This window comes from Sorex araneus, chromosome 1 (genome assembly GCF_027595985.1).
Source record: "Sorex araneus isolate mSorAra2 chromosome 1, mSorAra2.pri, whole genome shotgun sequence".
Classification (NCBI taxonomy): domain Eukaryota; kingdom Metazoa; phylum Chordata; class Mammalia; order Eulipotyphla; family Soricidae; genus Sorex; species Sorex araneus.
The window spans coordinates 231414081-231439534 of NC_073302.1; the positions used below are offsets into that span (position 1 = coordinate 231414081).

The window sequence follows — 25454 nt, forward strand, 5'->3', positions numbered from 1 at the left end:
TCTTTCCTTCTTTCCATCTTTCTTTCTTTCTTTCTTTCTTTCTTTCTTTCTTTCTTTCTTTCTTTCTTTCTTTCTTTCTTTCTTTCTTTCTCTTTCTTTCTTTCTTTCTTTCTTTCTTTCTTTCTTTCTTTCTTTCTTTCTCTCTCTCTTTCCTTCTTTCCATCTTTCCTTCTTTCTTTCCATCTTTCTTTCTTTCTTTCTCTTTCCTTCTTTCCATCCTTCTTTCTTTCTTTCTTTCTTTCTTTCTTTCTTTCTTTCTTTCTTTCTTTCTTTCCACCTTTCTCTTTCTTTCCACCTTTATTTTTCTTTCTTTCTTTCCTTCTTCTTTCTTTCTTTCTTTCTTTCTTTCTTTCTTTCTTTCTTTCTTTCTTTCTTTCTTTCTTTCTTTCTTTCTTTCTTATTTCCACCTTTCTTTTTCTTTCTTTCTTTCTTTCTTTCTTTCTTTCTTTCTTTCTTTCTTTCTTTCTTTCTTTCTTTCTTTCTTTCTTTCTTTCTTTTCTTTCTTTCTTTCTATATTTCATTATTACCTTTCTCTTTTTTCTTCTTCCTTCCTTCCTTTCTTTCTATTTATATTTCTTTATTTCTTTCTCCTCTTTTTTCTTTCTTCTCTTTCTATCTTTATTTCTTTCTCTCTTTATTTCTCTTTTTCTTCTTCCTTTCTTTCTGTCTATATTTATTTTTTCCCCATCCTTTCACTTTTTCTTCTTTCTATTTATATTTATTTCTTTCACTCTTTCTTTCTCCTTTGCTTCTCTTTTTCTCTTTATTTCTATCTTTATTTTTCTCCCTTTCTTTCTCTTATTCTTCTTTTCCTTTCTCTGTTCCTTTCTCTCTTTCTTTCTATTTCTTTATTTCTTTCTCTCTTTCTTTCTGCTCTTTCTTTCTCTTTCTATATTTCTTTATTTATCTCTCTATTTCTTCCATACCGGGCCTTTATCTTCGAGCCTTGCATTGAGCACCATATGTTGCATAAGGTTTGGTTGGACAGTCTGAGGCATTGAGATATGAATGTGAAAGAAATACTTTATGGAGGATCACAAAATGTCTCTGGTGTTGTGTTGTGCCCCAGAGCAGCCTGTTCAGCCCCTTTTATTAACTAGCTTAATGTTCTAACCAGTTATATTCAGCCACATAGGCAGAATATGCAAATTAACTTAGTCAACAAAAAGAGTATCAAAGTCAGTTACATAACTGGAAGCATAGTCAGTTACAGTGACAGTAATAAAAACACAATTTTTATCTCCAAGCCTAGCTAGGCCTGAGATTGTGAGATGTTGTACACCAACAGTAGCTTTTGATGTCTTTTGAGATTTATTTCTGGGCCTCAATTCAAGGCAGATAAATGAACTTGTACAGTTGAGCCAGAAGTGGTTTGTGACTTGGCTCCTACATCTATAATTTTTGTCACTTTGATTTCTTGGGAAACTTGATCCCGAGTAACAGTCAGGGCTGTTAGTTCTCGATCGAGTGGTCAGTTGGGGGTGCAGAGACAAGCAAGACACATGGAATGATCAAGTATAGAGAATTGCAGCTCACTCAGACTGTCTAGCACTGTTCAAACCCTGCAGCCTCCTTTTATTGTAATACTATACACAAGGGCATACATCACTGAATCCATGTGGTCAAAGGGCAAGTGATCAAAAACAACATAGCATACAAAAAAATGATTTGTAAGGCAGCACAGATATTACAAGATCCTCATCTTAACATGGTGTAAGACAACTAGTGAATACAAGATTCTTATCTTATTAAGGTAAAAACTTGTTTTGTCTAAAATTAACATCTTCTTCCCATACATTTAATTATCTGCATTTCTGTGTAAGCAGAATGCTCCCATATATTCAAAAGGGTGATATAGCATTATCTAAGCATGGCACAAAGACAAAGGCAGCTGCAATCCTCCCTTCAACAGTCACCTAGAACCTGGCTGTCTGCAACCTGACCAAGCCTTGTTTGCCAGGCTGTTTGGGGAATTTTTCTCAGACTTCAGTCTTGGGGTCAACACAGAGCAGAGGCACAATGGTGAATTTGGGTATCAGGAAGTCTGAAGTCTCCATCAGGCTGTTGATACACTTGCCCTGTGGGTACAGGTTGACCTGCTGACAGCACCACACCATCTGCACCCCAGCAGGGACCAGGACTGGAGTCAGGGCTATCCCATTTATTATGTGGGCACTCTGTGCAGGCTGTAGCCACTAGTCCAGCAGAGCCTGAATTGGGGGGCATGGCGGGTACATGCCCCCATCTTAGTCTGCACACAGTTGGTTCTCAGGGAGGTTTTCATCAATAATATGCTACACCATAATTTGGGCAACAGGCTTGCCCAGGGAAGAAACGGTGGTGGGGCTCCACCAGCAACAGCTAAACCACGGCAGAAGCCGCCATTTTTAATCTTTGTGTGGCTTTGAGTGGGCATTTGGCTAGCTGCAAGTTTCTAGAGTCACTCAGTCACCCAAGTTGCTCATGGCAGGTACTTAGGGTCCTGCTGCAGCTCTGAGGTCCAGATCCTGAACCACAGCAGCGGCAGTTTTTTAGTCTTTGCATAGCTTCCAGGCTCAGAGAGGAGTCCAGCTGGCTGCAGGTTTCTAAAGTCACCCAGCAGCCCAAGCCGGCTGTTCATGGTGGAAGCCTGGGGCACCACAGCAATCCTAGAAGCCAGGCTAAACTTTTAAAGTGCCCTTTTAAAGAATTATTGATTCCCGTGAAATTATGGAGAGTTTTTGGGCCATCGCAGTTCAGAGTTCTGAGAAGTGCCACTGCTCCACTCATCCTGGACCCTGGGTTTGTGCCGCCGCCATCTTGGCTCCTCTGTAAATCATGGTTCTTTAATTAAAATTTTATTTTTTTAAATTTTTTTTGTATTAATTAAAATTTTAAATTACAAAGTATTTGAAATACATTTTCCAAAATAAGCAGGGTGATCTAATTTCCTTTGAATTTGGTTAAAAACCGTGATCATTGTTTTCAATTTTTATCATATCACTATACTATTGATGTCAGAATTTTATGCAAAGAATATTCCAACAATCTAAGCAGTAATATTCATGGGCTCCACTATTGCCCCAAGATCCCCTTCCAAGATTCCTCCTTTGGTAAGACAAGTTCTGTAGACCGCTTCTTAATTACGTTGCCATTTGTTATTGCCTTACTAAGTTTCTATATATCCCACATATCTGTCCTTCTCTTTGAGACTGATATCACACAGCATGATATGATACTACCTAGTTCCATCCATATCCAATTATGCATGTGCAAAATGCATGATTTCATAATTTCTTATTGTGTAATTATGCAATAATTTCTTATTACATAATTCAATTGTGTATAGTTACTGGATTTTAAAAATTGCCTGGTGCTATCATGTTATATAATTCCAAATATCTTTGCATATGCTTATTTGCCTCTTTGTTTATTATTTTGATATACATTGTTTACTATTTTGATATACATATAATAATATGCAATGTTGTTTTAATAATTCAAATTTAATAGACTAAAACATTATAATTCCATTTATTTCTATTTATTTTATCTTAAATTTTGAGAGTAAATTTGTGCTTTTATTGGAAGGTGCAAATTCAGAATGCTATATTGATTTTTTGTTTTTAACATTTAGTTAATGTATTTTAATATGTATTATTTAGAGTTATTTCTATGCTGGTGTTTCCCAAAGTGAACAACATTGCCCCCTGGGGCATGTAATGGTATGTGGAAAAATCAGAGAGGTTGTTAATAGATTAAGGTGCATATAGGGCGCTTTCTTTCTGTACAATCTTTACAAATACTGTAGCTCTCCAGGGGACTGTTGAACAATTTTTTTTTCTGAAGTGGGGACAACAGTATTGCAACTTATAGTGCCTAAAACAAAATAATTTTCTAAAAGTTTAGGATCATAGGCTAATCTGATCTATGTGCTATCTTCTGGGATATTTTCGATATATTATGTTTACACTCATCCATTGGCATATTTTTCAGGATATTCCCGCTCCAGGCAGCTATGATGTACACAAATCATATGAGCTTTCCCAAGTTCAACATACATACATGCCACCACGTAGTTTAGCGGCTAAAATTAGACATGCCTCCTTTCTTAGCACAACTCCTCGAAGTCTAGACAAAACAACTGATAATCCAGGTAAGTGCTGACTATCCTTTTTAAACTTTGGGTTGGAGGGGATGAGGGAAATTTTTAATTTTCCAAATTTAAACCAACAATTAAAAATATACATTTACACTTCTTTTAAATATGTAGGACAAAAAACTGTTCCCTTTTATTCGGTGATTGTTTTTAGAATTTTTCTTCAATTGTCAGAGGATTTATTTGAAGTTTTATGACTATTTTTACCAAAGACAATATTTTAATTTTATTAAAACTATAAGGTAATCTTTCATTAGGGAACATCCCAAAAGTGTCAATATGCTAGAGTTATTAAACACAATTTATCTGGATTTTTAAAAATCAGATGAATATAAGATGAGTACCATTCCATTTTCAGGAAATTATTTTATTTTTCTCAGTCTCAAGATACATATATAGATAGGGGACCAAGAGGTTGTACATCAGGTAGGATGCTTGCCTTGTACACAGCCAACTCAGGTTCAATCCCTGGCACCCTATTTGGCTCCCCATGACTGCTAGAAGCGATCCTAGAAGAGTTCAGATCCTGGAATAAGCCCTGAGTACCACTGGGCCTGGTGCCAAATCAAAATATATACATCTACATAAAAAAGATAACATTTATTTGGGATGTTGAAATGACAAACTTCATTTCAGCTTTAATATTGAATATTAGTTCATAGGTTACTAATAGTAGCATTCTAGAAATAGAAATGAATTTCCATTGGCAATGAAGATAAATTAGTATGTTATTTCACATGCAAAACCTAGGTATGTAATAAGAACAACAGTTTCCAATGGTAATTTGAAAATACATTCACATTAAACTTTTATAGTTACTCTGAATGAGACTGTAAAGAGAAAGAAACAGTGGAAAAACTCAGTAGTATTTTATGAAAAAAAATGCATATGAAGCAAATATGAATAGTTGAGTAGTATGAGATACATAGAGGCTTGCTTTTGTTCTTAGTTGTTTATAAGATATCATGCATATTGCAAACTTAAATGTCCATTTTACTAGTTTTGCTAGGGCTTCCAAGCAGTTATCATGACATCCAGGATCTCCACCAGCTATTTTTAGCCAACTGGGGCAGAATTCAATGCAAAGGTCCAAGGATGCTTTATTGCTGCCAGCTCTGAAGTGCTGGTCATTATCCAGGCAACCACTGCAGGGCTACAGGCCTCGAGTCATGATCTGGGGAACCATGTACTTCTGGGATTGAACTGGGGTTGTCTGTATACAAGCCTTGTGTCTTAACCCCTGTACAATCTTTTAAATCCTTCTATGGAACATTTTAGGTATAAATTAACTTCTATTATTATATGTGTGTTTAATTTCTCAGGTTTAATCTTTATTAGTAACTAGAATCTGAACATCTCATATTATTTATTTGCCTATCATTTATTTTATCAAGTTCATTAATTTGATTGTTTTCTATGGATACTATATATTAGTAAAATCAAATGGTGTTTATATTTCTTCATTTGACTTATTTCACTTGGCATAATACCCTCTAGGTCCACCCATTTATAGAAAATGGTATTTTATTTTTTATAACTAGTTGCCTATATACATTCTTTGTACATTAATTATCTATGAGACTTAGATTACTACCATTTCTTCAAATGCTATGCTCAATATGTATGCACACAATTGGTGAATAGGGTTCATGAAAATTAAATCTTTGTACACACTATAAGCACCAGACTACCAATAACACTAAATAAACAAATAAATATCCATTTCAGAGTGTTGTCAAGTATATAATGCCAAAAAACTGTTCTCAATACCTTCAGTGAGGAATGGAGCAATAGCACAGAGGGTAGGGCATTTGCTCTGCATGCGGCCGACTTGGGTTTGATTCCTCCATCCGTCTCAGAGAGCCCAGCAAGCTACTGAGAGTATCCCTCACACATGGCAAGCTACCTGTGGTATATTAGAAATGCCAAAAACAGTAACGAGTCTCACAATAGAGATGTTACTGGTGCCCGCTCGAGCAAATTGATGAACAATGGGACAACAGTGCTACAGTGCAGTGTTACATTCTCCAGATTCATGACTAAATCCTCAAGGAGATATAAGCAATGCCACTACAATTAATGGGTATAACCATGCTTTTGGCTCCCTCTGGAGGGAGATGGGCTGAGCCCCAGTTCTGCTGAAGCCCCAGCGGCCACATCTGCATTCCACAACTGCTGCTACACCAACGGCCTAATTCCACTTCATCATGAATAATTTCTGCAGAGACACCAAACTGCAAAAATTTCAGGTACACACAAATTTTTAGGCTGAGAACTCTGGGGCATTTTTGGAATGGGGGATGGGCAACCTCTCCGCAGCCTCTGTACTTCCAAAAGTCCCAGCAGCTAGGCCCAACTCCCACGCCATTTACATAGAAGCCAATTAAACTCAACAGACAAAAATAGTAACACAGGGGGCCGGAGCGATAGCACAGCAGGTAGGGTGTTTGCCTTGCACGCGGTCGACCTGGGTTCAATCCCCGGCATCCCATATGGTCCCCCAAGCACTGCCAGGAGTAATTCCTGAGTGCAAAGCCAAGAGTAACCCCAGAGCATCGCATCGCTGGTTGTGACCAAAAAAGCAAAAAAAAAAAAAAAGTAACACAGAAGGCTCAGCTGGCAGCAGATAGCTTAGTTAAACATCAGACAAGGACTTAACAACCCTGTGCTGAGATAGAATACAGAATACTTTTTACAATTTTTTTTACTGAACTATGTTTTTCACTGAAGTATATTATGACTAATATAATTTTATTAGTCATTTAGTTGTAACAGACAATATAAAACAAAATATTAAGGGGGTACATTTGGGCGACAATTGGAATAATGGGGAAGGTAGTTCTCTCTTCTGGTGGGATTGCTGTTGGAACATTGGAAACCCATAACAACTGTATTATCAACAACCCTGTAAACAATGGTGCTTAAATTTCACTGTATCACTGTCATCCCATTGTTCGTCAATTTACTCGATCGGGCACCAGTAACGACTCTATTACACTCAGCCCTGAGATTTTAGAAGCCTCTCCTTCCTCGTCTTTCCCAAAGATTGGAGGCTCTTTCAGAGTCAGGAGAATGAGATCAATCGTTACTGCTTTTGGCACGGGTAGCTTACCAGGTTCTGCTGTGCAGGTGGGAGATTCTTGGTAGCTTGCCAAATCTCTCAGAGAGGTATGCTTAAATTTTAAAAAATTAAAAATTTTTGTAGGAAGAATGCATAATAATGCTTTCAGGGAAGTGCCAGGAATGTCACTTTTCATTGTTTCATTGTTTAGTCTTAGGGTAAGTGAATTCACTTGATTGTCTTTATTCTCTTCTGCTTTACAAATGAGGATATTGACATTTATAAAATTAATATTTTAAATTAATTTTAATAACCCTAAATATCCTTGGGTATTTAAAAATTATAATATGATAAACCCCCTCAATGGTTCACCACCTCATCATGGCGAGGGGGTGGCAACAGTACCAACAAACCGTTGGCAAAGAATGAACCGACATGCCACCCGCATGGCAGAGCCTGGCAAGCTACCTGTGGCGTATTCGATATGCCAAAAACAGTAACAATAATGGACCTTGCTCCCCTGAAACTGGAAGAACCCCCAATATGGCAGCATTAAGAGAATGAGCAAGGAGAGGCTGCTAAAATCTCAGAGTCAAACTAGGCTGATAAAATGAAGGAGGACTAAAATGATTTCTGCACTTTTAATGCATGTACGCTGGCATTGGGGGCATCCATCAAGGAACTGATGGTGCAAGCGCAGAAGATCAAGTACGTTGTCATTGGATTGATAGAAGGCATCGATCACATCATGCTGTTTTTGACACTGATGTTGCTCCTCGAAATATGCAGCAGAAGAGGCATCGGTAGTGTTGGTGTCCTCGTCAACATGAACTTGGCCATGAGCTTGATTCGTTCAAATGCCTAACAACCTGAATCAGACGCTTACATTTGAATAGATGTGGCTCATTGCCAGCAGTTTCTATCTATGTCGTCTGTCTACACACCAACATCCAGCAAAGGAGAAATTGAAAGTTCTATATGGAATTAGAGAAATTCTATAAAGAAGACCACATGTTCTAAGAGGTCACTGTCAGTGATTTTAATGCCAAGATAGGACTGAGAAGGTCGCCTGAAGAATTACACATCGGGACCCATGGCCTAGAATGAACAAACAGGGTGAGAAACTGTCTGAGTTCATCATGTTGACCAATACCATCCATGGTAACTCGCAGTTCCAGAAGGCTGAATCTAAACGTTGGACATGGGAGTCTCCCTGTGGACAGTTCCACAATGAAGTTGACTACATAATATTCAATCGACAGTTTTGCCTGACAGTCATCAAATGACTGTCATGGTCATTTGCCTGACCATGTCACTGTTGTCTCAAAATTTAAAATGGGATCAGGCCACCGTCTAGTTCATGTGAAATTTTACCTCACAGAGTGGGGAGAAAGGCCTGCAAAGTTTAAGAAGAAAATTTCCAGAATGACCACCAACTGGGAGCTCCTTGGCACTATTGTGGCAATATGGGAAGATGTCATCATTGACAACATCGACGAGAAATACGATCCACTGATTCAGCACCTCCATAATTGTGTGAGGAATGCCAAGAGAGAGAGAAAGCCACAAAAAGACGCCTGTCTTCAGAAACTCTCGAACTCATTTGCCAACGTGGTTTGGTGTGAGCCTCAGGCAATCACAAGGTAACACCCAAGCTCGCAAAGCTGTGCAGAGAAGCGATAAAGGAAGACCTCAAAGAGGGAAGAGCAGCAGTGTTGGCCAATGTGGCAGAAGCAGGGAAAAATATTCACAACACCTGCCTGTCCTTCACCAACTATAAGACCAAGATGAATGCCCTCTGACATCCTGATGCATCTATCACATCTTCCAGAGGGCAATGGAGAAGGTTATCCACGACTTCTACTCGGATCTCTTCGATAGTCACATCCACCTGCCCACATACCAAATTCTGCTGGATGGATATGTCATTCCCAGCATTCTCCCTTCTGAAACCTGACATGCCATATGTCGGTAAAGATGTGTACAGCACCCGGTCCAGACAAGGTCAGACCTGAACACCTGAAGAATCTGCCCCCAGTACTCATCAATACACTGGCTCGGCTCTTCACATGCTACCTGTCAGAATGCAAGGTTCCGCCCCAATGGAAAATCAACAGGACTGTTCTGTTGTACAAAAAGGAAGACATCCACGACATTGGCAACTATCACCCAATTGGTCTGTTGTCTGTCGTCTACAAGCTGTTCACTCGAGTCATCCTGAATAGGATTGGCAGAACACTAGATGAAGGACCATCATGCAAGCAAGCCAGGTTCTGAAAAGGATTCAGTATGATGGACCATATCCACACAATGACCAAGCTCATTGAGGTTTTTCAAGAGTTCAGCATGCCTCTCTGTCTAACGTTCAATGATTTAAAGAAGGCCTTTGATTCTGTTAAGGCTGAATAAGTAAGTTATCTAAGCCCTAGCCAAATAGAGCATTAAAACTCAGTACGTTAGGATCCTCCACAAGCTGTATTACGGATTCACCACCAGGATCTCACCATTCTACATGGAAGTGATCATCGACATAAAGATAGGGGTTTGGCAGAGTGATACCATTTCACCAAAACTCTTCAGTGCAACCCTGGAGGATTTCATGCAATGACTGGACTGGGAAGGAATGGGAGTGAAGATAGACAGTTGGCAACTACACCACTTCCGCTTTGCTGATGACATTGTTCTAATAACACCAAACATTAGCCAAGCAGCACAAATGATGACTGACTTCGACTGTGAGTGTGGAAAGGTTGGACTGCAGCTTAACTCACAATGAAAATGTTCATGAGAAACAGACGTTTCTTTCAATAGAATAAACATCTATGAATGCAGTAGTTATGTGTACCAAGGTTGAGAACTCAACATGATGAACAACCTGGCATCTAAGCTTCACAGGAGGAAGAGAGCAGGGTGGAATGCCTTCAAGTGCATAGAAGTTGTTAAGAGGATGAAGAACCTCTGGCTTCAGGCACATCTTTTTGACTACACCATTCTTCCTGCACTAACATATGCCTCAGAGACCTGGAAAACAGGATAAAAATGCTATTTGGGTCTCCCAAAGAGGAATCAAAAGAGCTATGCTTGGAGTATCAAGTTTCTCTCAAGAGAGAGAAGGAATTCGGAGTTCTGACCTCAGCCAACAATCGAGAATCAAGGAGGCTTTTTCGTTTGCCAAGGCATTGGAAATCAAATGGGCTGGACATGTAATGTGATTTGGAGATAACCACTGGACTAGATCCATTACCAACTGTATTCCATGGACGTCAAAAGAATGTCTGGCCTCCCACGTACAAGATGGTCAGACTTCTTTGTCAAGACCCTGAATGAATGGTTTGAGGCTCCTGTTCTGGGAGTGAATAGATGCCATTGGGCTACACTAGCATGTGACAGAGACGAATGGAGACATTACTGGCACCTGCTAGAGAAAATCCATGAGCAACAGGATGACAAGTTATACAAGTGATTATATTCTCAGAGAGCCAGCTCTTGGTTTCATTGATGTTTTGGATTGTTGGGATTCCTGCTCTTTGATTTCTGCTCTAAGTTGTATTGTTTCCTCCCTCCTGTGTGTAAACACATACAAAAAAGGGGCACAGCTGTTGTGTAAACACACACAAAAAAGGGGCACAGCACAGAGGGTACAGGGCAGCGGCGCTCTATCTCTCCTGCCTCCCGCGTTCAGTAGTCTCCAGCCGCTTCTTCCACCCCAGGGAGGTTGATGGCGATGAAGAGGCAGGCGAAGGAAGGAATGAGGGTCAGGGTGGTTGGTCTCAGTTGCAGTTTATTCCATTCCCATCTCCATTGTCCTCTGATTCTCCTCCTGCTTCTTCCTCCCCCATGCTACTTCATTCTCCTTCTCCTCTGGATCTGGATCTGGATCTGGCTTCTCCAGATCTGGCACTGGGACTCCCAGCCCACTCTTACAGACTAGTTAAATCCCCCAGCATGAGGGGTTGGGGTTTACACATAAGTGTGGTTACAGTCAATAGGAGTAAATTTCTTTTCCTCAGGAGATGCTGCTTCCAGGGCAGATTCTCTTTCAGCAGGACACCCGCCCAAGAGAGGAATCCCATGGGTGTGTTTCTCTTCTACTTGTCCAACTAACATATAAGCATTCATAATATTAATCATTTTGTATGGACACAGCAAGAGATGCATTAAGCTTATAGAAATGCTCTCCTGGGGTCATCTCAATCTCATACTATAGTGCTCAGGCCAGATTAGTCTTTCCTATCCCTAGCAGGGTCCTAGTCTCATCGTTGCTTTTGGATCATGACAGCATTTGTCCATGACCAAGCTCTTAACTTATAGTTTAGCGTTAGGCACTTTGACCAGGCCATCTTCATGCCAGGGTAGCAATAACTCACCGCTTGCCCTGGGTCCTTCCCATCCCTTATCAGGACCCTGCTTTTGGGGGTGCTAGGAAGTAAGGTTAGCTGAGGCTTAAGTCGAGAATGCAGATGTCCGGGAGGGAATAATATTCGAAACCAATTAAATCCCAAATTACAAAAGCATATTAACAACTGTCTTTCTTTGTCCATACAAAAAGGACATTGCTTTAAAGTAAACTATTCAAAAGCACAAGGAGAGGAAAAAGGCAATATTAACTTACAAATACAAGTTCAGTGTCCTAGAAAGGTCTGACCTTACAAATTAACAGAGTCTGATTAGGGGGAAAAGCTGATTTACTGGTTGAGGAAGAGAGTATAGAGAAGTGGTTACAGATAGACAAAGGAATGGGAGTGACTCGGGAGCACTTTGATGGGTGTGACCCGATAAACCTAAGCTCCTTGTGGCAAGGGGAACAGGACATACCAATGTTGTCTTAAAATGTTTAGAGATTATTACCAGATAAACCAAAACTCTCTATGGCAAGGGAGAAAGGACAAACTAATGATGTTCTACATTCCTGCCTGGTTTTGTCTCCTTTAATTGGTTATTTTCCAAGATTATAATCTGTGAGATTAAGTTACTTATGTGAGCCCTTTCTTCTTTTCTGATTTAATGTTACTTGAGTTAGGGGCTGATGAATTATTGGCCTAATATGGTTTTGTTGATCAGGCTGCCCTAGTGAATGTTCTATATAAAAGGCTAATTTGTGTTTTTTATGGTATATGGAGGAGGAGGTTAACTCGCGGCCACATTAGTGTCCATAGCTCTAGAATCCACTTCCATTGGGCCTCTGACATGTAATTGGAGGTATTAGGTCCTTGCAGCTTGAGCCCTAATTGAAGATTTCTCCAGTCTGGAATCTGCTGATCCCACATAGCTTTGTCCTTAGAGTCCACCTTAACCCACCTACTATTATACTTTAAAACTTTTATTAGATATTAAGGCACTGTGACTTAAACAGTTATCCCTATCTAGCTTCTACAAACACAATGTTCCAACACCAACCCTGCCAATAGTACAGCAGGTAGGGAACTTGTCTTGTATGTGGCCAACCTGTGTTCAATCCCCAGCACCCTATATGGCACCCAAATCCACCAGGATTGATCTTTCAGTTTAGAGCTATGAGTAATCACTGAGCATTGCCAGATATTAACCCAAAACAAGCAAAATACATATAAATACACGAATATACCCAGGAACTTTGTTCTTGTACTTTGTTCTTGAATGTATCCAGGAACTTTGTTCTTCACCAAACATAGTCCTGAACTGAAACACAAGTTAATAAATAGAGGCTTCTATTGAGAGTGCAACTATATGACACTTTGACTTTTTCCCAGATAAGTAAATATGAAGTTGGGAAAGATACCTTAACTCATATCTTAAGTGGTAGTATGACATATTGCATATAGCATACATAACCCTGAAATTGTTCTTACTCAATCCTTAATAAAACAGGAAAGGGTAGCACTTCTCTCCAAATTATATGATATCAGAATTGTCTTATAGAATACAAAAAGAAATTCTAAAAATACTATTTTCAGTTCAGTTTTTAAACAATACATCCAGGAGTGATCCTGAGCATAGAGCTAGGAATCAGCTCTGAGCAACGCTGAATGTGGTCCCAAAAAATTTGGAAAGAAAATTAACAAGCACTTCTCTCAGGAAATCAGAAGAATAGCCAATAGACAATGAAAAAATATTAATCATCACTTATGATTAAGTAACTCCGAATTAGGATGACAATCAAATATCATCTCACTACAGTGAGAATGATACATATAAAAAGCAGCAGAAATAGCTTGTGTTGGCATATATGGGTAAAAAAGATACTAATTCACTACTGATAGGAATGTTATCTGGTTCAATCCCTGCAGAACAACTTATGGAGAGCTCTTACTAAAATAAAAATTGACCAGTGACCCACCAATCCCATTTCTGGGTGTCCACTCATGGAACATAAAAACATCCACTCAAAAGAACATGCACAACATTGTAGCACTTAGTAGAATAGCTAAGATATGGAATCAACCTAAGTGTCCAAAGATTAGATGAGTGGATTATGAAGACGTCGTATATATATACACAACAGAATACTATGTAGCTGTCAGGAATAATGAAATAATGAAACTTTGCTACACATTGGAGGATGAAACTAGAAGATACAGTCCTAAGTGAAGTAAGTCAGAAGAAGATCAAATATAGTATGATATCATTTCACTGTCACTGTCACTGTCATCCCATTGCTCATCAATTTTGCTCAAGTGGGCAACAGTAACATCTCCATTTTATCTATGGTATATAGAATAACTAGATGAGGAAATGCAACATTCAAAAAAAAAGAGATTGAGTACATCACCCATGACACCAGAGTATAGTGAGGAGGACAGAAAGTGTTGGTGGAAATAAGGTGAAGGGAATTATTGGAGGTGTAGCAGAGGTCAAGAACCTCAGATCTATCAGTGATGTAGGGAAGTGGAATAGCTATATATACATACAACAAAGCCAACAATTTTGCAATCAGGGTATCCAAACTACAAAACTAAAACTAAAAATAGATGAACACGGAGAGTGTCATGCCGAGTGAAACTAGTCAGAAGGGGAGGGGTAGATATAGAATTTATTGCACTCATTTGTGGGACATAAAAATGATACTATGATAATATTACCCAAGGACAGTAGAAATGAGGACCAGGAGAACTGTCCCCTGGTTGGAAGCTTACCATATGTGAGAGTGGAGAGGGTAGTTAGGACAGAGAAGGAACCACTATGATAGTGACCATTGTAAATGATTACTCTGGACAAGAACTAAGTGCTGGAAGTAGGACAAGGGACAAACATGAGAACCCTTCAGTACCTGTGTTCTGGACTGGATCAATAGCACAGAGGGTAGGGCATTTTCCTTGCACTCAGCCAACCTGGTTTCGATTACTCCGTCCCTCTCAGAAATTCTGGCAAGTTACCGAGAGGATCCCTCTCGCACTGCAGAGCCTGGCAAGCTACCTGTGGCATATTCTGTATGCCAAAAACAGTAAAAACAAGTCTCACAATGGAGACGTTACTGGTGCCCACTCAAACGAATTGATGAACAACAGGAGGACAGTGACAGTGACAGTGACCTGTGTTGCAAACCATAATGCTCAAAAGATAGGAAGAGAGAGAATGAGAGAGAGAATAAAAGTCCCTGTCATAGAGGCAGACTGTGGTTGGGTGTGTGTGAAAGGAGGCAAACTAGGATATTTGTGGTGGGAGATGTACACTGGTAAAGGGACGTGTTGGGACATTGTATGACCAAAACCTAATCATATAAAATTTTGTAACTGTATATCATGGTTAATTAATAAAAATAATTAATTTTATAAAAGTGGAGACAGTGAACATCCTTGCTTTCTACTTTTTCTCAGTGGGAATGCCTTCAGTTTTCACTATTAAGAAAGATATTAACTGTGGATTTGTTACAGATACCCATAACTATCATGAGAAATGTTCCTTCCACCCTATTTTATTGAGTTAGATAATTAATGGATATTAGGTATTATCAAAATCTTTCTCTCTATAGTTTGATTTATGATTTTTTTCTTTTACTGATGTGGTTCATCATGTAATTGATTTTCATATATTCAACCATCCTTGCATCCCAGGGATGAATCCTACTTCCTCATGATATATGAGTCATTTCTTTTGAATCGCCATGAGATACAGTTACAAAATTTCATGATTAGTCATGCAATGATTCATTCATGATTCAGTCATACAATGATTGAGCACCCATCCTCCACCAGTGCACATTTTCCACCACCATTGTTCCCAGTGTCCTGCCACCACCGTCACCTCATTCCATCCCCTGCCTCTGTGGCATGTACATTCATTCTTACTCTCTCTCTCATTTGTGGCTTTATATTTACAATAAAGATATTAAGAGGTCATCATGTTTGGTCCTCAGTCTACTTTCAACACACATCTCCCATCCTGAGCAATCCCTCCAACCATTGATATGATCATATTATTTTAATCTTTTCTTTTGTTGATATGATGTATTATGTTGATTGATGTCCAGATGTAAACCATCCTTGCATCCCCGGAATGAATCCCACTTGGTCGTGGTGTATGATCTTTTCAATGATTTGTTGAATTCTATTTGTTAATATTTTGTTGAGAATTTTTGCATCTGTGTTTATCAGGGATATTGGCCTGTAGTTTTCTTTTTTGTGGTGTCTTTGTTTGCTTTGGATATTAGGGAGATATGAGCCTCATACAAACTGTTTGGGAGGGTTTCTGTTTCTTCAGTTTCCTGGAAAAGGTTGAGAAGAACTGGCGATAGGTCCTCTTTAAATGTTTGGAAGAATTTGTTAGTGAATCCATCTGGACCTGAGCTTTTGTTCTGGGGAAGACTTTTGATTACAGTTTCAATTTCCTTGATACGAATAGGACTATTCAGATACTCCAGGTCCTCTTGGTTCAGCCTTGGGAGATTACCGGAATCCAGGAATTTATCCATTTCTTCTAGATTCTCTTGTTTTGTGGCATACAGATTTTCGAAGTAGTCTCTGATGATCTTTTGAATTTCTTTGGTTTTTCTTGTGATATCCCCCTTTTCATTTCTGATTTGGTTTATAAGGGTTCTCTCTCTCTTTGTGAGTCTTGCTAGTGGTTTAGCAATCTTGTTTACTTTCTCGAAGAACCAGCTCTTGGTTTCATTGATCTTTTGCATTGTCTTTTGTGTTTCCATGTCGTTAATTTCTGCTCCAAGTTTTATTATCTCTTTCCTTCTGCCTGGTTTGGGCTCCTTTTGTTGGTCATTATCCAAGATCTTAAGCTGTGAAGTCAAATTACTTATGTGGGCCCTTTCTTTCTTCCTGAGAAATGCTTGCAGAGCTATAAAGTTCCCCCTTAACACACTTTAGCTGCGTCTCACAGGTTCTGGTAGCTCATGTCTTCATTCTCATTAGTTTCCAGATACCTTTTGATTTCTTCCTTGATTTCTTTCCTGACCCACTCATTGTTCAACATCAAGTATTTAATTTCCCGGTGATTGATTTGGTTTTCTGCGTCTATCCATGATTAACTTCTATCTTCAGTGCATCATGGTTTGAAAAGATAGCTGATACAATGTCTATCTTCTTGATTCTGTTGAGATATGTTGTGTGGCCCAGCACATGGTCTATTCTGGAAAATGTTCCATGTGCACTGGAAAAGAATGTGTATTTCTTTTGGGGGATATAAAGCCCTGTATAGATGTATTAGCCCTCTCTCTTCTATTTCTTCCAGCAAAGCCAGTATTTCCTTGTGAGGTTTAATCTTGATCTATCTAGAGGTGATAGGGTGGTGTTGAAGTTTTCAACTACTATTGTGTTGCTAGTGATGTCCTTCTTATGGTCTATTTGCAGTTGTTGTACCATTTTGCTGGCCCCTTATTGGGTACGTACACAACTAGGAGTGTGATTTCTTCCTGCTGTACATATACCTTGATTAATAAAAAATGGCCTTCACTATCCTTCTAATCTTTTTCAACGTGAAATCTATGTTGTCTGTTACTAGTAAGGTCACCCCAGTTTTTTTGAGGGAGTTGTTTGCTTACAGGATTGTTTTCCATCCTTTAACCTTGAGTCTGTGTTTGTTCTGGCTATTCAGATGTGTTTCTTGCAGGCAGCAGAATGTTGGGTTCAGTCTCTGAATCCATTTTGCCACTCTGTCTCTTAATTGGTGAATTTAGACCATTGACATTGAGAGTGATTATTGTTATGGGATTTTGTGCCATCTTTCTGTAAGGGTTTGTTGTGCTTGTAGGGGGTTTTCTTGTCTTACAATAGCCCCTTTATTCCTTCTTTTAGGTTGGTTTTGAGTCTATGAAGTTCCTGAGTTGTTGTTTATCCACAAAATAGTGTTTCGTTCCTTCGAGTTTGAATGAGAGTTTTGCTAGTAAAGTATTTTTGTGACGCGTTCATTTAATTGAGTTTTTTCACTATATCCCACCACTACCTTCTGGTTTGGAGGGTTTCCTCTGATAGGTCTGCTGTGAATCTAAGGGGTGCTGCTCTGTATGTGATTTCCTTTTTTGAGCTTGCTGCTTGCAGAATTTGTCTCTATCCATGACGTCCATCATTCTAACTATGATATGTCTTGGAGTTTTTCTGCTAGGGTCTCTTTTAGCTGCTACCCTTCTGGCTCCTTGAAAATGGATGCCTGCATTCTCCAGCTCTGGGAACTTTTCAGCAATGATTTCTTGACTGTGGCTTTTTTATTGGGGTTCATTCCCTGTCTTTCTGGTACTCTGATGATTCTAATGTTGTTCCTCTTGAAATCATCCCCTAGGAATCTGATTTGCCCTAGAGCTATTTTTAGGTCTCTCCCAATTGTTTGTTGTTGCCTGTAGGCTTCCTGCAGTTCATCTTCAAGTTAGTGATTTTTCTTCCACTGTATCCATTCTATTGTTGAGGGCACCCATTGAGTTTCTTAATTCATCTACTGAATCCTTTATTTGTGACATTTCTTTGTGTAGCTTTTTTATTTCTGCTCTTATTTCTTCCCATATTTTCTCGGCTGTCTGTTGTATTGTTTCTGTCAGGTCCTCCTTTAATTTAACGAATTCCTTGTCAATCTTTACATTGAGTTTATTGAACGTCTTCAGGATTTCAAGTCTAAATTCTTTATTGGAGAGCTCAAGTTTGTAGGAAACGCCTATTGAGGCTTCTGGACTCTTTTCATCGTCCTTTCCTTGTGGTGGGTATTTGCACTGTTTCTTCATGTTGTGCTGGTGTTATGCAGTTCTTGTGATTATTTCCAATTATCATTGTCACAATGATCCCTTCTCTGTCCTGCCTGCACTCCCCAACAATTTGTGGGAGGAGTTCTACTGTGGACCAATCTTCTTAGCCCTCATTTATACATAGGATAATATTCTCATACTATGTTTGTTTGTTGTTTTATATTCTGCAAATAAGTGTCATCAATCTATCTGTCCTCCCTTTGACTCACTTCACACAGCATGATACTCTCCATATCCACCATGTATAAACAAATTTTATGACTTCATTTTTCCTAACAGCTAATATTATTAATTTTTATTGAGTCACTGTGAGATAAACCCTTACAAAACTGTTCATGATTAGATTTCAGTCACACAATATTCCAACACCCATCCCTCCTTATCATTCTTTATTGTATCTTATAATCAAGATAAAACTCAGCAGGTGGGATTGTCGATTAGTCCAGTCTTTTTGAAAAACAATATGGACATTCCTCAAGAAACTAAAATTCAATTTCCATTGACCTTTTATTTTCCATTGCAAATATGCAAAGCAGAAAAGTCAGCTATACTTCTAAGTTCATTTCTATGTTACTGCCCTACTATTCACAATAACCAGAATTTGGAAACAACCCAAGTGCTTGAAAACAGATGAGTAGATAAAGAAACTGTGGCACATCTACATAACAGAATAGCATTCTTATCCTGTTTTCGTAGGTTCCGGGTCTCTGAGGCATATGTTAGTGCAGGAATAATGGTGGAGTTGAAAAGATGTGCCCAGAGCCAGAGGCACATTATTGTTTCTGTTTTTGGCATATCAAATACACCACGGGTAGCTTGCCAGGCTCTGCCATGCGGGCGGGATACCCTCGGTAGCTTGCTGGGTTCTCCAAGAGGGACGAAGTCTTTTAGGGCAGCCTCTAATTGCTCTTACAGGTGTTCCCAGTCTACCAAATGCAAGCTTTTGGTCTACTGTTATGTTGTAATGATCTGCACGCTGACAAACACGCACTGCCTGCATCTCTGGGCAGTACCTATTGGTTCGCTCTTCGCCAGTTGGCACCATTGCCACCCCTTGCCACCATGAGGCAGTGAACCATCGAGGTGTCCAGGAATACCCAGAGGATCCAACTCTGCAAGACAAGGAACTTGGAGCTTCCATATATCAGGAATGTGCCCCAGCTCTTTTAAAGGTGTCTCCAAACTTTAAATTTTCTTTTACATTGCTTATATTGCTCATTTACTTCTAATATCCAATTTGCTGATGTAAATAAAATCAGCAGACATTTTGCATTTTCCCTTTTGTCTTTTTCTGTGTGAATAGTTTTCAATATCCTAAAATCTACAACATAATATTTTATCTGTGGTTAAGTAATTTATCTATTATTCTACCAGACTTTTATGTTTTTTAAGTTTAACTTTTAATAATTCTGTCCTTTTCATGAACACTTAAAATTTTACGTTTATATAATTTTCTAGGAATTGAATTATTTCTGTAAAATGCCTTTTAAAATGTGCTTATTCTCTTTGTTTTATAGGTACAGCATTATTGCAAATAAAAATTTGTCATCTTATTCCATAATCAATCTCTTTTCCCTAATCAATCTCTTTTTCCTTTAGTGTCAGTTTTTACTATTTACTTTGTGCTTTGTGTTTTATGATGCAAGCTCTTTTCACATGCCAGGTGAGCTTTACTCATAGATGTATGATATTTAACACAATAGTGTATTAAATCATTTTGTTATATTTGGGATTGCCAATATAAGTGTTGCTATTTCCTTACAATCTCTTTTGACAATATTTTATTCTTGTTTGGCAAGAGCAGGGACATATTAAGTATTAAGATTTTTTTTAGGATGGCCAAGCTCCCAGAAGAGAGCAACACAGATGAGTATGTATAACAGGTGACTTTCTTCATAGTATAATGCCTTATCTTGATAACCAATTGCTATTTTTTAAATTATATTCCAGTATGTACTCGTGCAATTGGATTTTAGTAGGATTGTATCTTAAACGTTTTAGTCATCTAAGAGTAACAATAAATCCTACAAAACAGAAACAAGAAAAGTTTTGTTTTCAATGTAGTCTAAAATGTATTCCAGTATACTGCACTGTTAAAAAAAATATTGCAGTAGAAGTTAAAGGACAGGGAAATAAAGTAATTTTTGGTGCTTTTATTTCTAATTAAAAATCAACAAATTATTAGTGAAAGTAATTTCTTTATAAAGGTTATAAATCTAAACTTTCACTGAACATTTTTTTAAAAAAAGAACAGAGAATCTATTACTATAAGTGCTTAAGGTAGTTAGCATTAATGCCCAAAGACATAATACTGAATAAAACATTTATAATGGATGGATTGAAAGAAAAAGAAAATTCCTTTAATTGTAAGTTATTGGATCATAAAACAAAAGGATTAATTTAGAAGTGTTATCAATAATAAGTTGTAAATTTGCTAGATAAAAGAATGACATCAGCAATAAAGTTACCAACATTTCTCTGTACCAGCAATAATATTGTATAATGTATAAAGATTAATAAAAAGAAACACTTTCTTTTTTGAAGGTGGATTTAAGTCATTTCTAGTGGTGCTCAAGGATAACTCCTGTTGTGCTGGAGATTTAACACAAGTAAACTTACATACAAAGCAAGTGCCCAACCTACTGTACCACTTCTTTGGCCCAAGAAAAACTTTCTAAAGAAATAGGTTTTCTAAAAAATGTATTAAAAAAAAGGACTGGACAATAGTTCAGAAAGTAAGGCACAACCAATCCCCAGCATCTCACATGGTCCCCAGAGCACCTCCAGGAGTGGTTCCTGAGTGCAGAGTCAAGATAAGCTTTGAGCATTGCCTGGTGTGGCTCTAAAACAAAACAAAAAGAAAGTAAACTAAAGAAGTTGAAATATTTCATTAACAGAGTTGTTAAATAAAAGTCTGGTAAGTAACTATTACTATTTTATAGGTAACAGTCTGCTAAATAGAGAACTATTGTTACTCCTGAATTATAATTTTATATAACAAAGATATAATTTTTCTATTTTAATATATTATTCTAACTTAACTTTCAGTGCACATTTGAAGAAATAATTGTATATAAATTTACAAAAATAAATACATGTGAATAGCTAATTATGAAAGTAAGAGAAAAGAAAAAATTCATATACAGTTTTTGTTTCCTTTTGGGGTGATATCCACCTATGCTTAGGACTCACCTCTGGCTCTTTGCTCAGAGATCACTCCTGGTGGACTCAAGGGTACCATTTGGGATTCTGGGAATTAAACCCAGGTGGGTAATGTGCAAGGCAAGTGCCCAACATACTGTACTGCCTCTCTGGCCTCAATTCCTATACTATTTTAAGATCAATCACAAATCTGTGTTCATATAAAAATAATATGGTTTATAAGTAAAATAAGATAAATTAATAAACATAATATCAAACACAACTCTGTACATATACATAAAGATAATATGTCACCATAAATCAATGAGTGAAGTAAAAGTTTTGTAGGAAATACTGGCAAAATTGACACACTAAATGAAAATGAGATTTGACTCTTACAGAATACCATGGTATGGGTTTTATTTATTTTTTAATTTATTTTTGCACATAGAATTCCAGTTTTCCCAACACTCTGTTGAAGAGGCTGCCTTTATTCCACTTCACATACCCAGATCCTTTATTATAAATTAGTTTCCCATAGATCTGCGGTATCTTTGCATTCTCAGTTCAACCCATTTGTCAGTTTGTCTTTATTCCACTTCCATGCACTTTTTTGACTATAACTTTATAGTGTAACTTCAAATCAGTTAACATGGTACTGCCCAATTTCTTATTTCTAAGAATGGTTTTGGCTATTTGGAGTATTGTTTTATTCCACACAAACTGTATTAGGGACTTATCTTAGTACCTAAAGAATGTCTCTGGAATTTTGATGGTGATTGCTTATGTGTAGTAATTGAAGGAGAATGGTCTCTTTGACAATGTTGATTCCTCCAATTCATAAATATTATATAACTTAGTGCAAAAAGTTAAAATATGGAATCAACCCAGGTGCCCAATGACAGGTGAGTGGATAATGACGGTGTGGTACATATACACAGTGGAATGATATGTGCCCTCAAAAATTATTAATTCATGCAGTTTGCTGCTACATGGATGAAAATGGAGGCTATCATGTTTAGTGAAGTAAGTCAGAAGGACAAATACCAGATGTTCTCACTTATCTGTGGAGTAACATGAGAGGGAAATGGGAACTGTCAAAGGGGAGCAAACTCTTGACACTAGATTACAGAAATGAAAAGACAGTGGAAAGAGATACATGGAGGGAAGAGTAAAAAGAAGCGATCTGGAGGTAACATAGGGTCAAAGATAAGGAATTTTGCCATCATTGGTGATGTAAATGCAAGGTATATGTATTAATCTAAAGCCCTAAAGCCAATACTACTGAAAGCATGAAACTCTAACCAAAATAATTGTGGTTTGTGCCTGTTAAGAATAGCTGAAAGGAACTTGGGGACATTGGTGAAGGGAAATAGAGAATTGTTGGGATTGGAATTGAAACAATGTAAGCCTGAAAGTCATCGCTTTGTAAATCATAATGCCTAAATTAAAAATTATGAAATAAAATATTCTAAATTATCTGACACAATTTATATATTAAAGACAAATCTAAAATATTATATGTGTAATAAAAATAAATAATTTAAAAGTTTATTTTATTACTTTCATGTCTCCTTTTAGGACCTGCAGCATACGATCCTGTTTTATCAAAATCTTGTTGCATACCTTTATTTGTTAGGACATCAAAACGTTTTAAAGATTTAAAACATATTTCTCCAGGTCCAGCAACATATGAGGTTTGTTAATAGAATTTACCTTTTATCAATAACAGAGTAGGAAAATGTCTTTATTAAAATTATTTCACTGTTTAATTTTTATTATTAATATTGTGGCTAAGAAAGTTTTGTTTTAACATATGACATCTATTTAGGATTCAACTATTGAAATGTATTTAACAATTTATTTATAAAAAGTCTGAACAGCATTAACACACATAACAAAAACCCTTAAAACTAAAATTGTTTACATACATATTTTCAAGCACGTTAGGACAAGCCTCATGCATGAAGGGACCGGCAGAGGAACGCAGGTGTGCGAGACCCAGGGCTGAGATCTCCAAGCCTGCTTGGATTGGGACTGGGCCTTCTCCACCCAGACCCCCCATTTTCCAGTGGCTTGGAAGCCTCACCCACAAACTGCCCCCAGCGCCGTGTGATCCCGCCAGTAGCCAACATCCAGAGACTATACGACTAGGCTCACAGAAGAGAACAACGCAGAGTCTCTTGCCCCCTGTGCCTGCCTGTCTTGCCGCGGCCCCTCGAAGGGGATGGGTTGCCTTTTCCTCCCCATCCCAAGCAGAGCCTTAACAATTGAAGACCTCCAGAGCCCAGCTGCAGCCATGCTTGGGGCCACTCTCCACACATTCAGACGAGCCTCAGGCATGAAGGGACCAGTAGAGGAACCCGGGTGTGCGGGACCGGGGCTGGGATCTCCAAGCCTGCTCAGATTGGGACTGGGCCTTCTCCACCCAGACCCCCAGTTTTCCATTGGATTGGCAACCACACCTACAAACTGCCCCCCGTGCTGTGTAGTCCTGCTGAGGGCCAACATCTGGAAACTATGGGGCCAAGCCTTGTTCTCCCTCTTGGAGAACCTGACAAGCTACCAAGAGTCTATTGCCCACATGGAAGAGCCTTGCAAGCTCCCCATAGCATATTCATATCCCATATACATACCTCTTGGAGAGTCCAGCAAGCTACCGAGAGTATCCTGCCTGCATGGCAGAGCCTGGCAAGCTACCTGTGGCATATTCAATATGACAAAAACAGTAGTGATAGGTCTCATTCCCCTGACCCTGAAAGAGCCTCCAATTGTTGGAAAGGAGAGACTGCTAAAATCTCAGGGTTGAGTGTAATAGAGACGTTAATGGTGCCTGCTCAAGGAAATTGACGAACAACGGGATGACAGTGATAAAGTGATATATTTTCAAATTGAAATCTCTAAATATTACTTAAAATCATGAATTCATTAGTGGGCTCAGTAAAAGAGTATGTGGATGCAGTAAAATGATATTTAAACCTTTTATTTCTTTACATTGATGTAGCTGAATAGTTTAATTAATAAAAATAAAAGGTATTTTTAGAAAGCTATGGGCCTTCTGGATTTAAGGATGCCTTTAGATAAAACTGCAAGGTCCTAAAAATTATGTGTACGATAGATCTTAAGTACCCATTTGAAATAAAATATCCCCCATTCTACTTCTTCTATTATTGTTTTTCTCTTCCTTCCCTTCTTCCTTCTCTTCTTCTTCCTTCCCTTTCTCTTTCTCCTTTTTTGTCTTCTTCTTATTATTATTATTGTTATTATTATTAATATCATTATCATTATTATTATTATTAACATAGGGCTGGAGTGATAGCGCAGCGGGTAGGGCGTTCGCCTTGCATGCAACCAACCCGGGTTTAATTCCTCCACCCCTCTTGGAGAGCCCAGCAAGCTACTGAGAGTATTTCGCCCGCACGGCAGAGCCTGGCAAGCTACCCATGGCATATTTGATATGCCAAAAACAGTAACAACAAGTTACAGTGGAGACATTACTGGTGCCCACTTGAGCAAATCGATGAGCAATGGGATGACAGTGTAGTTTGTTTCAATCTCATCTCCATTCTTTCCTGACTCTCCTTCCCCAAATCTCTTTTCCTTCCACCCCTTCCCACTCTTATAGCCTTCATTATGTCCTGAATCATGAGGGGTCAGGGTAACAATTACACATAGGTGTCATCATGCGATCAATGGATGTAAGGTCCCTCCCTCAGGAGAAGCTTCTTCCAGGACAAACTTTCATCCAGCAAGACTTGCCTAAGCGCGAAATACCACCTATGGGTACGTTTCTCCTTTCCTTAGTCCAATGACCATATAAACATTATCCTAAATTCTACTCCTTAATACTATTAGTCATTTTGTATAGAAACAGTGAGAAATACATTAAGCTTATAGGTTGGCTCTCCTGGGGGCATCTCACTATAGATCTCAGACTACAATGCTCAGGCCAGATTAAT

The 25454-nt window shown here is 38.4% G+C and overlaps 1 protein-coding gene across 1 annotated transcript in view; it reads left to right on the forward strand.

Annotated features, from left to right (window-relative positions):
* STPG2 (sperm tail PG-rich repeat containing 2) overlaps positions 1-25454 on the forward strand; it is a 204935-nt gene that overhangs the window by 172395 nt on the left and 7086 nt on the right. The window contains exons 11-12 of the mRNA XM_055127269.1: positions 3976-4135; positions 23077-23192. Of these exons, the coding sequence (XP_054983244.1) occupies positions 3976-4135; positions 23077-23192 (276 nt within the window). The remainder of the gene's footprint in view (positions 1-3975; positions 4136-23076; positions 23193-25454) is intronic.